The sequence below is a fragment of the Aythya ferina genome (assembly GCF_964211825.1).
Source record: "Aythya ferina genome assembly, chromosome: 6".
NCBI lineage: Eukaryota > Metazoa > Chordata > Aves > Anseriformes > Anatidae > Aythya > Aythya ferina.
The window spans coordinates 2,914,910-2,927,791 of NC_140303.1; the positions used below are offsets into that span (position 1 = coordinate 2,914,910).

A 12,882-nucleotide genomic window follows, 5' to 3' on the forward strand; every position below is an offset into this window, starting at 1 on the left:
TTCTTTTTGAATAATGGCCTGGAGGTGTGGGGAGTTCCTGCTTGCTCTTGTGTTGGAAGAGAGGAGAGTGTGAGAGGGGGCATGGCAGGGGAAGCCTTTGAAGTTGTTTGGAATTTTGTAGCAGCTTGAACACAAATGTGATAATATACCCCCTGCTAGCTGAATAAGGTATTGTGCAGGAAACCTTGTTTGCTGCAACCACAGTCACTGCCCCAGTGCACTCAGGCGGTGCTTCTGTTTCTGCAGCTGTAGAATACTAGCAAATAACATGCCCAGAAATCTATCAACCTTCAGCAGGAGAATCTGAAAGGAGGATCATAATACTGAAGTAGATGTAGAGTCTGTTGGGAGCAGTATCTGAGATGCATTATGTTAACATACGAAAGGAGGTTGCATTGCATCTTTTGTAGGTGGTTACCTTTTGACAGCCTGTGGTACTTACAGAAGCCTTGTAAAATGAAGATGGATATTTCACAAAAAAAAAGGTTTTGCTTGTCCCTTTAAAATCTGTTACCATGCAGTTTGGGAAATGCAGGATTTACCTAAAATTTACATCAGTCTGCTACTTCCAGCAGGTTTTTTCTTTTTATCTTAAGAACTGTAGCTCTTAGATTAAAGAGGTATGTAGTGTTAATAAAGCACTGGAAGGAAAAAAAAAAAAAGCAAACAACATTTCCTGAGGAGCAGGGGCTTGCAACACTGCATATTTTTCATATAAACCTGTTCTTGGCAATGTAACACAGTAAAAATAGTGTGCTGCCCTGTGAATAGGCACCCAGCCATCGTAATGAATAGGCATGAATTGAACCAGCCAAGCGGTTCTGATGGACATCATTGCACATTCTGTGGTCAGAATTTAAATCTAGGATCACAAACAGGTCTCGAAACTTCTGTGGCTAAAGGATTGCTTGTGCATACTGCTGAGACAGAATCTCTGTGTCTGTTAGGCTGGAGAAGCCTCCTGGTTTTGTCAGGTTTGTAATGTTGAGGGCACTTTAAGAATTGTTCTGCAGAGATGCACGCAACATAGTTTTTGTGTGTTTGCTAGGAGTTAATGGAAAGGCTCAAAGAGCCTGCAGGGTTACAGAAAGCTGTGTTCTAGCATTATGTCTGTGCAGCTTCCTCTGTGTTTTTTAACCACCAGCAGCTTCTCATTAAGCTAGTACAGAGGAAGGAAATACTGTGCTGATCCGTTGCTCTGCTACTTCTTGATTCCCCATTCCCTAAAGAGAGGCACTAACTAGCATGGGGTTCTCAGGTCCCCTCAACACTCGGGCATAAGTAAGGAAACCCTTGTATCACTCAGTCGCAGGTATTAGTGTGGAGGTAGCCCAGCAGGGAAGTTGCAATGCACTTGCTTGGTGAGTGTGAAGTTTGCATTGGAAAATATATTTCTCTCTGTGAACAGATAGTCACACTGAATTATATGTGAGCTAAGTGCTATAGGAAGTGCAGCTATTTCTGCCTTATGCTACCAACTTTTAACTTTATTTTTATGACAGCAAATGAAGTCATCTTAGCATGATCAGCTGGTGATAACCTAGCCCTGTTTCTGCTTCCCTTCCACTGTCCCATGAGAAATCTCTGCAAGTAGTTTTTTTTTTGTTTTGTTTTCACTTCTCTGAGAAAACTCTCAGTAAATCCTACCAGATGTTATATAAGTGCATACCTGAGAAAGATCAACAAATAGTATTCTATTTCTGTCAGTGCCACCCATTTTTTCACTTTGAAGCAATTCCTTTAATTATTTAACTTCTATAAAACACAGTGTTCTGAAATACTACCGAATTAGAAACCAAGTGGTTTTAAAATAGATTTTCATAACTTGAGCATGTGACTAGTGATTAAAAAAATCTTGGAGTTAGTGTTTAAAAAAATAAAAGGAAAATTTTGTGCTTTCCACCCAGTGTGCTACACTGTGTGAAATACTCAGTAGTAATGAGTGACTGGTGAAAGCACTAAAGGAATAACTCAGCTAATACAATGCTAATTGTAATAAAAGCTAATATATTTAGCCACCCTTAAAACCCATGATTGAAATAACACAATTAGAGCCACTAATGTTTTGTGGAAGTTTGTCCCTTAGAGACCTACAGCAAAATGGCACCATGCCACAACAAAACAGATGAAGGATATATCATAAATGCTAACCATCTTAAACATTCAAAACAGTCACTTCCAGCAGTGTATGCAGCAGACTAGTCAGGTGATGCATACTGTCCTGGACAAAATACTCAAGCATAGACAGTATCTGAAAGCAGTAGTGCAAATTTTAAAGATTTGGTGAGTGGTGCTTTTAAAATATAATGAAGTTCATTGCAAATCAACTAGAAAAAGAAAATTCTTGGTTGTATGTATGTAATATAATATGATTTTAAAAGAAACATACCTTGTGTTTTTCTTTGTGGTTGCTAAGCAATGAATCAAGTGAAAACTTGTGTCAAAATACTCTTCTGTCAAGCTCTTAAACAGGTCATAAATAATCTGCCCATCATGTACATGCTGAAGGTTTGATGCACATAATTTGGGAATGTTTCTCTACAGGAGTTATGCAGGGTATAAGTTAAATTGTAAGTTAAATGCTTAATGTACAAAGATTGGATTGTGAAGCATCAGAACTAGTTGCAATCCCTTTTTAAATAGCCAGGATGAAACTATTTGCCTCATTTACACAATCAGTCCCACCATGGGACTACTGACTTGAAGACAAACTAGGATGATTTTACCACAGTGTAGGTTATATTATATAATGATACCTTTATGTATTATTTTACAGTTCTTTTCTTCTGGCCAAAATGTACTTTTCCAAATCTGGGATATACAGATCACAGAATCACAGAATTTCTAGGTTGGAAGAGATCTCAAGATCATCGAGTCCAACCTCTGACCTAACACTAACAGTCCCCACTAAACCATATCCCTAAGCTCTACATCTAAACATCTTTTAAAGACCTCCAGGGATGGAGACTCTACCACTTCCCTGGGCAGCCTGTTCCAATGCCTCACAACCCTTTCAGTAAAGAAGTTCTTCCTAATATCCAACCTAAAGCTCCCCTGGCACAACTTCAGCCCATTCCCCCTCGTCCTGTCACCACGCACGTGGGCGAACAGACCAACCCCCACCTCACTACAGCCTCCTTTAAGGTACCTGTAGAGAGCAATAAGGTTGCCCCTGAGCCTCCTCTTCTCCAGGCTGAACAAGCCCAGCTCCCTCAGCCGCTCCTCGTAGGACTTGTTCTCCAGGCCCCTCACCAGCTTCATCGCCCTTCTCTGGACTCACTCGAGCACCTCCATGTCCTTCTTGTAGTGAGAGGCCCAAAACTGAGCACAGTACTCGAGGTGCGGCCTCACCAGAGCTGAGTACAGGGGGACAATCACCTCCCTAGCCCTGCTGGCCACACACTGTTTCTTATACAAGCCAGGATGCCATTGGCCTTCTTGGCCACCTGAGCACACTGCTGGCTCATATTCAGCCGACTATCCACCATCACTCCCAGGTCCTTCTCTGCCTGGCAGATCTCCAACCACTCATCTCCCAGCCTGTAGCTCTGCTTGGGGTTATTGCACCCCAGGTGCAGGACCCGGCACTTGGCCTTGTTGAACTTCATGCAGTTGACCTCAGCCCATCGGTGCAGCCTATCCAGATCCTCCTGCAGAGCCTTCCTACCCTCAAGCAGATCGACACACGCACCTAACTTGGTGTCATCTGCGAACTTACTGAGGGTGCACTCAATGCCCTCATCCAGATCATCGATGAAGATATTAAAGAGGACCGGCCCCAGCACCGAGCCCTGGGGAACGCCACTAGTGACTGGCCTCCAGCTGGACTTGACTCCATTCACCACGACTCTTTGGGCCCGGCTATCCAGCCAGTTTCTAACCCAACGAAGCGTGCGCCAGTCCAAGCCAAGAGCAGCCAGTTTCTTGAGGAGAATGCTGTGGGAGACGGTGTCAAAAGCCTTGCTGAAGTCAAGGTAGACCACATGCACAGCCTTTCCCTCATCCACCCAGCGCGACACTTGGTCATAGAAGGAGATCAGGTTCGTCAGGCAGGACCTGCCTTTCATAAAGCCATGCTGACTGGGCCTGATCGCCTTCTTGCCCCGCAAGTGCCGCGTGATGACTCTCAAGATAATCTGCTCCATGAGCTTCCCTGGCACTGAGGTCAAACTGACAGGCCTGTAGTTTCCCGGGTCTGCCCTCCGGCCCTTCTTGTAGATGGGCGTCACATTTGCTAGCTGCCAGTCAACTGGGACCTCCCCTGATAGCCAGGACTGCTGATAAATGATGGACAGCGGCTTTGCCAGCTCCTCTGCCAGTTCCCTCAGTACCCTTGGGTGGATCCCATCCGGCCCCATCGATTTGTGCACATAACACAGCTGCTGAAGATACACACTCAGAGACAATTAACTTCTAAGGAGTTTTCTATAAACTAGTATCAATCCATAACCAAAGATTCCAGCATTACTCAAAGATGTTAGTGGATTTTTTTGTTTGTTTGTTTGTTTTTTTTGGGGGGAAGATGAGCAGTTATCTAAGGTTGAAATTGAATGGTGGTGTTTTTTGGTTTGGGTAAGACTGCAGTGCCAGGATGGACTCTGATCTTTGTAGGTGTTCATTGCTTTTAGCAATTCTCTCTTTATTTGTTGATTCCTGAGAACATCAAGAGCAGATCACTTCCTTTTCAATTATTCAGATTTGTTCCTAGTCAACACTTTAAAGAGCAGCCTGAAAAGAATAAAAGAACTGCTCAACCGTGTGAAGCTAGCAGCCCCATGTGCGATGCTATGTTTGGACAAAAACACTAAGAAGCTACTGCTTGCAGTAGTAATGCAGATCTCAGTAATAAACAATATTTGCTGTAAAAGTGCTTGTATTTCAGGTGTCAAGCTGTACATGCATTGCTTCAAATTTCTATCACCCTAAGTCAATGTATTTCTAATAAAGACAAATAAGAAAGGAGCTATGCAGATCGTCTGTAAGGGATGCAATAGCTTCATCTGACACCAGGCTCAGGAGTACTCCTCAGCAGGTAAATTCTGTAGTGGGAGATAGGAAGAGCCTCGTTTCACACTTCAGCACCACTGCTTCCCTTGATAGCTTTCTGTCATGCAGCAGCGGTTTCTTTAGAAGCAAGTGAGCTCTGAAGTGCCAAGTTTAATGCAGGAAACTAACAATCCTGATTGGAGGTGCTCTCTGAAAGCCTACTGGAAGCTGGAAAGTCTATACTGAAAATGGGAGTAATGGCATTCTGCTGCTTTTTAAATACATGAAATAGTTACAGACAAAGAAAAAAATATTCTTCCCTTTTTTTCTAACAGAGGCTTTTCTGGTCACTTAGACTTGGCAGTTCCTGGGTCACTTGGAAACAAGCATAATGAAATCCTAATGATAGGAAACTACTACAAAGCCATCTCTGTTTAAAACCTACCCTATATTATGTGCAAAATGACTTTCTTAATCAGTTTTTCCATGATGAATCTTAGTGATGTGGAACAGCTACTACAGTGCAAGTGTGGTGTTCTGTTTTATTTTTGTCAGTGGGAGGGATGAATTGTGTTATGTTAATACTGATAAAATGAATTTAGTCAGGAAAGCCTGACTGACAGTGGGAGAAACAGTGCCTGTCACTGACACATAGGTGTGCTATGATTTTGGAGTCCTTGCTTAATGGCTTCATACTATTTTTATTCAAGTTAAGAGCAGTCACCTTGCATTTTAACAGATTTAAGAGATCAATAAAATCAAGAGAAAGCTAGCCTTTGCCTCAGGGTCTCAATCAGCAATATTTACAAGTCAAGTTATGAACAGCAGAAGTAAGCCCCTTTTTTTCCCCCTTCGATATACTAGCCTTACAAAATGAAATTAGATTTCAATATAAGATTAAAAGATTCTGAAGTAGTAACTCCAAAATCTGATTTTAACAGGCTGTTCCTTGTGGATTTCAGTCTGTGAACATGGGCCTGTGCTTTTTGTATTACCCAGGGACACCAGAACCAAAATTCATGTTTGTGGATTCTGCTAGGCGGTACCTAAAGGCATGGCTCATAAAACAGCAAGCACACAGATTACAATTGCTTTTTGTTAGTTCTTCAACTTCTCTCTTACATTAAGTACAGCTTTGCACAGGCAGCTACATTGCTTAGATGAAAGATGGAAGCCAAGAGCCTCACAATGCTTCAATAGTACTAGGAATCAAGGGAGAGCTCAATACAGGTTTTATGCTAAAGCAACTGTGTTGGTTTCCATGTGGCAGATTACCAGTAGTAGAGTACACTGACTTATGTTGTCCTATATTAAAACACACATGGCACTATAGCTATTTCAGTGTTATCAAGACAAGTCTTGTCACCTTGATCTCCTGTCAAGATCAAGATATTACACAGTTAAACCAGTACAGTATGTAAACTCATATAGAACGCATACGGGAGGAATACAGACTGTCAAATCACATCCTATGACTCTTCACAAAACACATCTCTCATCCTTGCAATGCTTTTTATCATTATTACAAAATCATACTCACAAAGCAGCTTAAGTTACCTGCATAGAGAATACTATACAAGCCCAAATTAGTCTTACAATTTTATGAACTCTTTGAAAGAGACCAGACAAAAAAGGATTATTCACAGAAGCATGAAACTAAAAAAGCTAAGGCCACTTGACAGGGTTGAGAGACATAGGCTTATACAAAGACAAGAAGAGGAAAAAGTAATCAAATTCTGATGAAGTTTCCTTGGAGAATCTGACTTCATCCATCTTGGCTTTCCTGCTATGCTCCCATGTGATGCCAGATAGATTGATTGTTAGATTTTTAAAGGATAGTTCTCAGTTCTTTTGCTTAGCTGACAAGTGCCCACTTTGAGGCCTTAGAACCAGGTCTCAATAAAATAGTGAATATACACATTTTTCATATGCTCAGTGGAACAAAGACCCTCATACAAATAAGCACTCTAGGTAAATGGATGGGTATAGTCTCAACTCAGTACTTCAACTTACATTCTCTAAGCGAAGACAAATACTGTCTTATCCATGTTGGCAAAGTAACTGCTAGCTTTGCGTTTTAAGAGAGAGGGGAAAAGAAGGTGACATTTCTTTCTGCAAATAGCTCAAAAAGAATCTGTTGGGAATTATCAATCACATTTATCCATGAATATCCAGTCGTAACATACTATCCTAACTCCTGAACTGACTTTGCAATCTTAAAATAACTTCTATGACTATTCAAATACATAGCATTCCCATTAGTTATCTCTGTAAAAGCAATAATGTTAATTTAGCAAGATAAAGCAGTGTACCATAAAATGCAAATGCTAATATAAGGGAGGCAGCAAGATGCTGGGAGAACAGAAAAGATTGCTCCTTCCAGCAACATGTTAAGACTTGGACCCTCAACCATCTTTCAAAATTAGGGCCTGATTTATTAAAGAAGCATTTACAGAGATGTGATTAAATTAGCCCAAGATAGGAAGAAAGCTAGTTAAGTTTCTAGTACTTAAGATACACACAAAGTAGAATGATTTAAGTCATATGGAATTTGGACAATTTCACATAACCAAGCCTTGCTTTAAAAGGCTTTTTAATAGATGTGGCTTAAAGAATGTTAGCATTTCTCAAAATCTGAAGAATGTCTTTCCTTCTGTGCAAGAAACAAGCATTTATCAAAGAAAATCAGCTATTACATACCAAGTCACACTAAGGGCAGTTTAATGTTCCTTACTCCATTCAGAAACTAAGTCTTGAACTAAACACTGTAAGCAAGCAACTTAACTACATGCATTTACATCTAAGCTTATTATAAAACTGCTTTTATATTTCACATCCAGAAGCAGGTATATACAAACTATGACCCATTTCATCCCAACATAGAAATGTTCACATCCTTGGGTACTTCACACTGGCTTTCCCACGTATACAAGATCCCAGTAAGCTCTTTGAGAATTATAGATGCCAACTACACTAATACGAAGCCTGCCTTGAAAAAAAGATGCTACCAAATATATCATTTTTTGAACTAGGTCTCCACAAACACCTGATAAAGCATAACACAGAGAACTTAACTGCACATTCCTTGTTTAATCATTTTACATTCACATTGTTTTCACCCATTAGAAACAGTTTATTTTCTACAATCATAACATTTTTGCATGCGGTATGGTGAATGATAGAGGCACATTGCAACAGAACTAGAACTGTTAAGAGGGTGAAAAACAATCAGTTTTCCCTCCACAACAGTAAGTCTTACAACAAGATTAGCAACAAGCTTTACAACAAAGTACTTATTCTTTAAAGGAATACAGCAACAATTGAGCTGATTTTAACAGTTATTGTAAGGTGCCTCTATCAAACAGATTAATATTATTTTCATAGGACAGCCATTCAGAAACTTCTGGAGATGATGACAATATTTTCATAACTGTTTTCCAAAGCTTGCAACAACCTGCTCCTGCTGTTTTGGCTAGCACTAAACTGTTTTGAAATTGGTCTGTGATCTGCACTGCCATTGCATAGGGCAAGTCTTAACATACCCAAACTAGTCTGGTTAATTTTGAAAATATTGAAATTGAACTGTCAGAGAACAAGAGCAGTGATATATTTGTTTACTTTATTTCTATTTAATTGTGGATAATCAAAGATATTTCAAGCAATTTGCAGGCATGTATAGGCTAATAAAACTATTTCTAAGGTGATCCACATTTCCTTTACAGGAAAGAGTCCTGGCATATGCTGTAAGCATTATCAAGAGGACAAATAAAGGGAAATAGCATCCCTTAGAACAGATAAGTTCTTATAAGCCCACTATCAGTAAAGGTAGGTAATCAGTAAATAGAGTTGAACGAAACCTCCAAAAAAGTTTTTGTTGTTCTTAGAAAAAGAATGGAACTACATTTCAGATTCTTTTATGAAATACTAGCGTTGGTTTGCATGTTGCTCTTTTTCTCCATCAATTAAAATAGATTATTTCCACTTTTGATCAAGTTGTTACATATAGTCTAATTATTAGTGATAGAGCTCCTTTTTACATTGTAAGGTACATACTGTAGGCATAATCTTTTTACACTCAAAAGCAGTAGAAAGAAGCCTTCTTAAGAGTTCAACACGTTTCTCATTCTTCAATGGTCATTAACATGTTCACTACCCCTGAAAGAGCTGTCAAAATACCATCTCCAGTGAACCCTGTAAATTTAAAGGATGCCAACAAAGGAAAGATGACACAGGTCCATCCTTCCTTTCACAGCGTAAGAGTAAGAAGCAGCAAAAAATACAGGGAATGTTTTGCTAAACAGTCAAACACAGGAACAAAGCTGAGTATAATACCTTTTTTTTCAGAATTTAGATGCATTTGTTTGTGTGATCTTCACAGTGCTTTGCTAACTTGCTTTTGTATTTCTGTGCTTCCAGAAAATCCAGAACCATTTTAAGCTACAGGTTTATTGTTGAAAGCTGCAGTTGTTATGCAAGGGACTTCCTAAGATTTATTTGTAGATAAATGGAAAAAGTTACGACAGTAGAAAAGTTGTGGTAATATCCCCATGTGTCCATCTTTCAGTAGTTTCTTTTTCTGAAGAACTTCCAGGTTTGGGGCCTGAAAGAGATTACATGTTTTCCATCTGATTTGTCTACCTCTGTATTTAATTAGAGTTGTTGAGTTTTTGTTTGTTTCCTCTATTGAGTACTGAGCTCTGAAAATAGATTTTTTGGGTGGCTGTATTAACAGTTACTGCAGTACATCTAAAGGAGAGAACAGTTCTAGAAATGGGAGCATTATTAAACAGCTACAGTCAACACAGTCTAATATTTTTATGCAACTTATCATGTACTTATGGCCAGATTTAGATGAACACCAATGCTGCAATTTGGAAGAAAAACCTCACCCATCCAAGGTCAGAAGGGATAAAGAGACGTCTTGAGTTGAAAATGCAGGTATTTCTGCTGGTCCTTATAGAAGATAGTCAAAGCAATAGCAAAGTATGTTGAAACAGCGGTAAGACTACACCCTTATGAACATTCGTGGTCACTTGACACAATTGTGTCAAAATTTTCAAGCTCCCCAGGCAAACTGGCTATTCACTAGAAAATGCTAGGCAATGAGTTAAGGAAACTGTACAGCCACAGAAAAGGCAAAGCGCTCATAAAGAAGAAAAACAGGTTGGCACAATTATTCCAAAGGTAAATACTTGAGATTTTGTTTCAGTTAGGAGAAATGCTGCAAAACTGGAAGATCTAATTAACTATTGAAAACACTTTTCACCAAAATACATACCTAAGACTACGATAACAGTCACCACTATTCTTATGCTGAAAAACTAATGCTGTACCTGCTATTGACAGACCAAAATTTTCAGCCCTGGAAGCTACATTTGAAGGTCTTGAGCACTTAAAACTCCCATTAGAGGCAGTATACAACTTTGGACATCCCGGACTAAAAATTCTGTCAACGTTTTGACAACAAATGCTCACTCTTAACACAAAACATATAGAATGATAACTTGATGATCATAATCATAATGATCATCAATAATCATCATGATCATAATGGTAATCATAACTTCTTTTTTTTCCTTCCAGGAATCAAATGACATCTCCTGCAGGTAGGGGGTCCCGAGCCTCCTTTTTAAGCTATTGAAATGCAGGTATAGTATCCATTAGTAACGCAGGACTGATTTAGTATTCTCTTCAGAAAGCATCTGCTCAAAGTTGTAAATCTATATGTCAGGACTTAGTGTCAAAAGTGCTTTTGCAATGAATGTACTACTCAGATACAGTCTCAAAATACTTCATGAACTCTGAAATGGTTATCTAAGGAGGGAACTTCATCAGCAAAATGTATTTGATCATTTATTTCCACACCAAGTTCTTCAAGTATCTGTACAAATTTCTCATGCTCTCTCCCAATCCATGACCTCATTGTGTCAAACACTTGGTATGGAGTAACATGAGTATGAACTTCAATTCCTGTCTGTGCAAGTTCTTTCAGCACTTCAGGGTAAGTAACCCAAGTATTGCTTCCTCCCGAGTGACCGCCATCCAACCAGTAAATTGCTTTTATGTTTTTTACAAAGGCATCTGTATTCTTGTCTTTTTTAGCTTCCTTCAGCTCATAAAGCAGCTGATTCAAAACCACACAACCTTTACTGAAGCCAATCAAAGTAAATGACACAGCGCTTACAGCAGACGGCATAACGAAGTCCATAGCAGAATTATTAGAGCATTCACAATCTCTCTCTCTTTCCGTGGATGAGCAGCCATTTGCTGTAGGTAGAGACTGCGGCTGTGATTTACAAGCAGATATTTTTGCATCCTTTCTGAAACCATGCACGGTTTTCTGGGACAGCAGAATATTCTGAGAGAACCTGAATGCATTAACTAGCAATGCATGGAGATGCTTGAAGGCTCCAAAGTCAGTGCTGTGCTCTGGTGCTCCAAACATGTTGCTAGCCACAAAGTTGTCATAACAACTGAATTTGTGCAGGTGCATTCGAGAACACTTCACAACCCAAATAAAGCTATTAGGGAATCGGCGAGCAAGTATGGTAGCAACATTTTCAAAGCTCCAATGCTCCCACTGAAAGTTTTCTGGGTGGCAAGACATGATGTCATAATAGTTCTGAAAAATCAGAAAACAGAAAAGACACATTACTACATTGCAAAAATAAATCAGCTCCGTCTAGCGTATATATTCATAAGGAAGGACCACAGTGGAGAGAAATGTGCATAATGGAGGTGCTGTCTTGCTAGGCTCCCAGAAGAGGTGCATTAAAGAAACTGACATATTTACATTCCCTTATTCTATTGTAGTATTTTGCGAGACGTTTTTATATCCCCCAAATCAACGTAATAACAGTAAGTATGAGCTTAATATGTAATAAGGAAGCTTAGTATGGTACAGAATACATAATTACATGGTATTTTCTCCATCTGCAGAAACACTGATTGTCTTATAACAAGCAAACAATAGACTTAAAACTTCAGTAGTAAGTTTTCTCATGAACCTCACCTCTGAACTCGTAATAGCAGCGAATACTAATTAGCTGCTTTTATTAAAGACGAGACAAGCCATACCCAGGAATGCTAATCAGAAGGGTTTCCTCAGACCCCGCTAATCCTTGAAATGAAAGTTACACCCTCCCCGTTGTGCAGTTACGGCTGGCCGTGCGCTGGCCAACCTTGTACCCGTGCAACACCCCCGCTGGGTGCCCGCGGTACCCGCATGGCCGCGCAGACGCCCGGTGCTCCCCCCGGGGCGCAACGCCCGAGTGTTGGCAGCCCCACCGCCCCCGGCAGCGCCCACCCGAGGCCCGTCCCCAGGCGCTCCCCGCCCCGAGGGGCCGCTCCCCTCGGCGGCGGGCTGCCCCCGGCCCCGCCGTACCTGCACGTCCCCCGGGAAGTACACGACGTGATGCTGAGGCGCGGCCGGGCCGCGCGGAGCCGGCGGCAGCAGCAGCAGCAGCTCGTTGGCCCGCTGCGGCTCCGCGCCCGGCACCTCGGGCAGCCGCAGCCACGGCGGGCTCAGCCGCGCCGAGGAGGAGGAGAACCCGCTAGGGTCGGTGCCGGTGCCGCCCGCAGCCGGCGCCTCGCAGAGGCTCATGCTCCTGCCCAGGCTGAGGGCGGCGGGGCCGAGGAGCCCCCGCAGCAGGGAGGCAGCGACCGCCCAGCGGCTGCCGTTCATGGAGCCACCGCCTCACGGCCGCCCACGGCGCCGCCCGGCCCCGCGCCGCGCCTGCGCGCCGCCCCCTCAGCGCTGCCCAGCGCCCCCTCAGGGAGGCAGCGGCGCGGCGGCTGCACGCCTGGCGGCGGCGGCACCGCAGCCTTTAACAGGAGCGTGGCGGGACGCGGCCGGCCGTTGTGGCGGCCGTTGCTGCATGCGGCCGCCTGTTTCCT

The 12,882-nt window shown here is 41.9% G+C and overlaps 1 protein-coding gene across 1 annotated transcript; it reads right to left on the bottom strand.

The window, feature by feature from the left end:
• Positions 1–6,322: 6,322 nt before the first annotated feature.
• On the bottom strand, positions 6,323–12,699 carry LOC311438728 (mitochondrial protein C2orf69). Its single transcript, XM_084523504.1, has 2 exons — positions 12,371–12,699; positions 6,323–11,608 (listed from the first exon to the last, which is right to left on the bottom strand). Exons 1-2 carry the CDS (start codon positions 12,668–12,670, stop codon positions 10,769–10,771), a joined length of 1,140 nt encoding a protein of 379 aa, XP_084379630.1. The 5' UTR covers positions 12,671–12,699; the 3' UTR covers positions 6,323–10,768.
• Positions 12,700–12,882: the final 183 nt, after the last annotated feature.

Excerpts from the sequence above, each read along its gene's own strand:
- LOC311438728 (XM_084523504.1), bottom strand. The coding sequence starts at position 12,670 with ATGAACGGCAGCCGCTGGGCGGTCGCTGCCTCCCTGCTGCGGGGGCTC. Across the intron at positions 11,609-12,370 it reads ACTTCCCGGGGGACGTGCAG|AACTATTATGACATCATGTC; the intron begins GTACGGCGGGGC and ends CTGATTTTTCAG.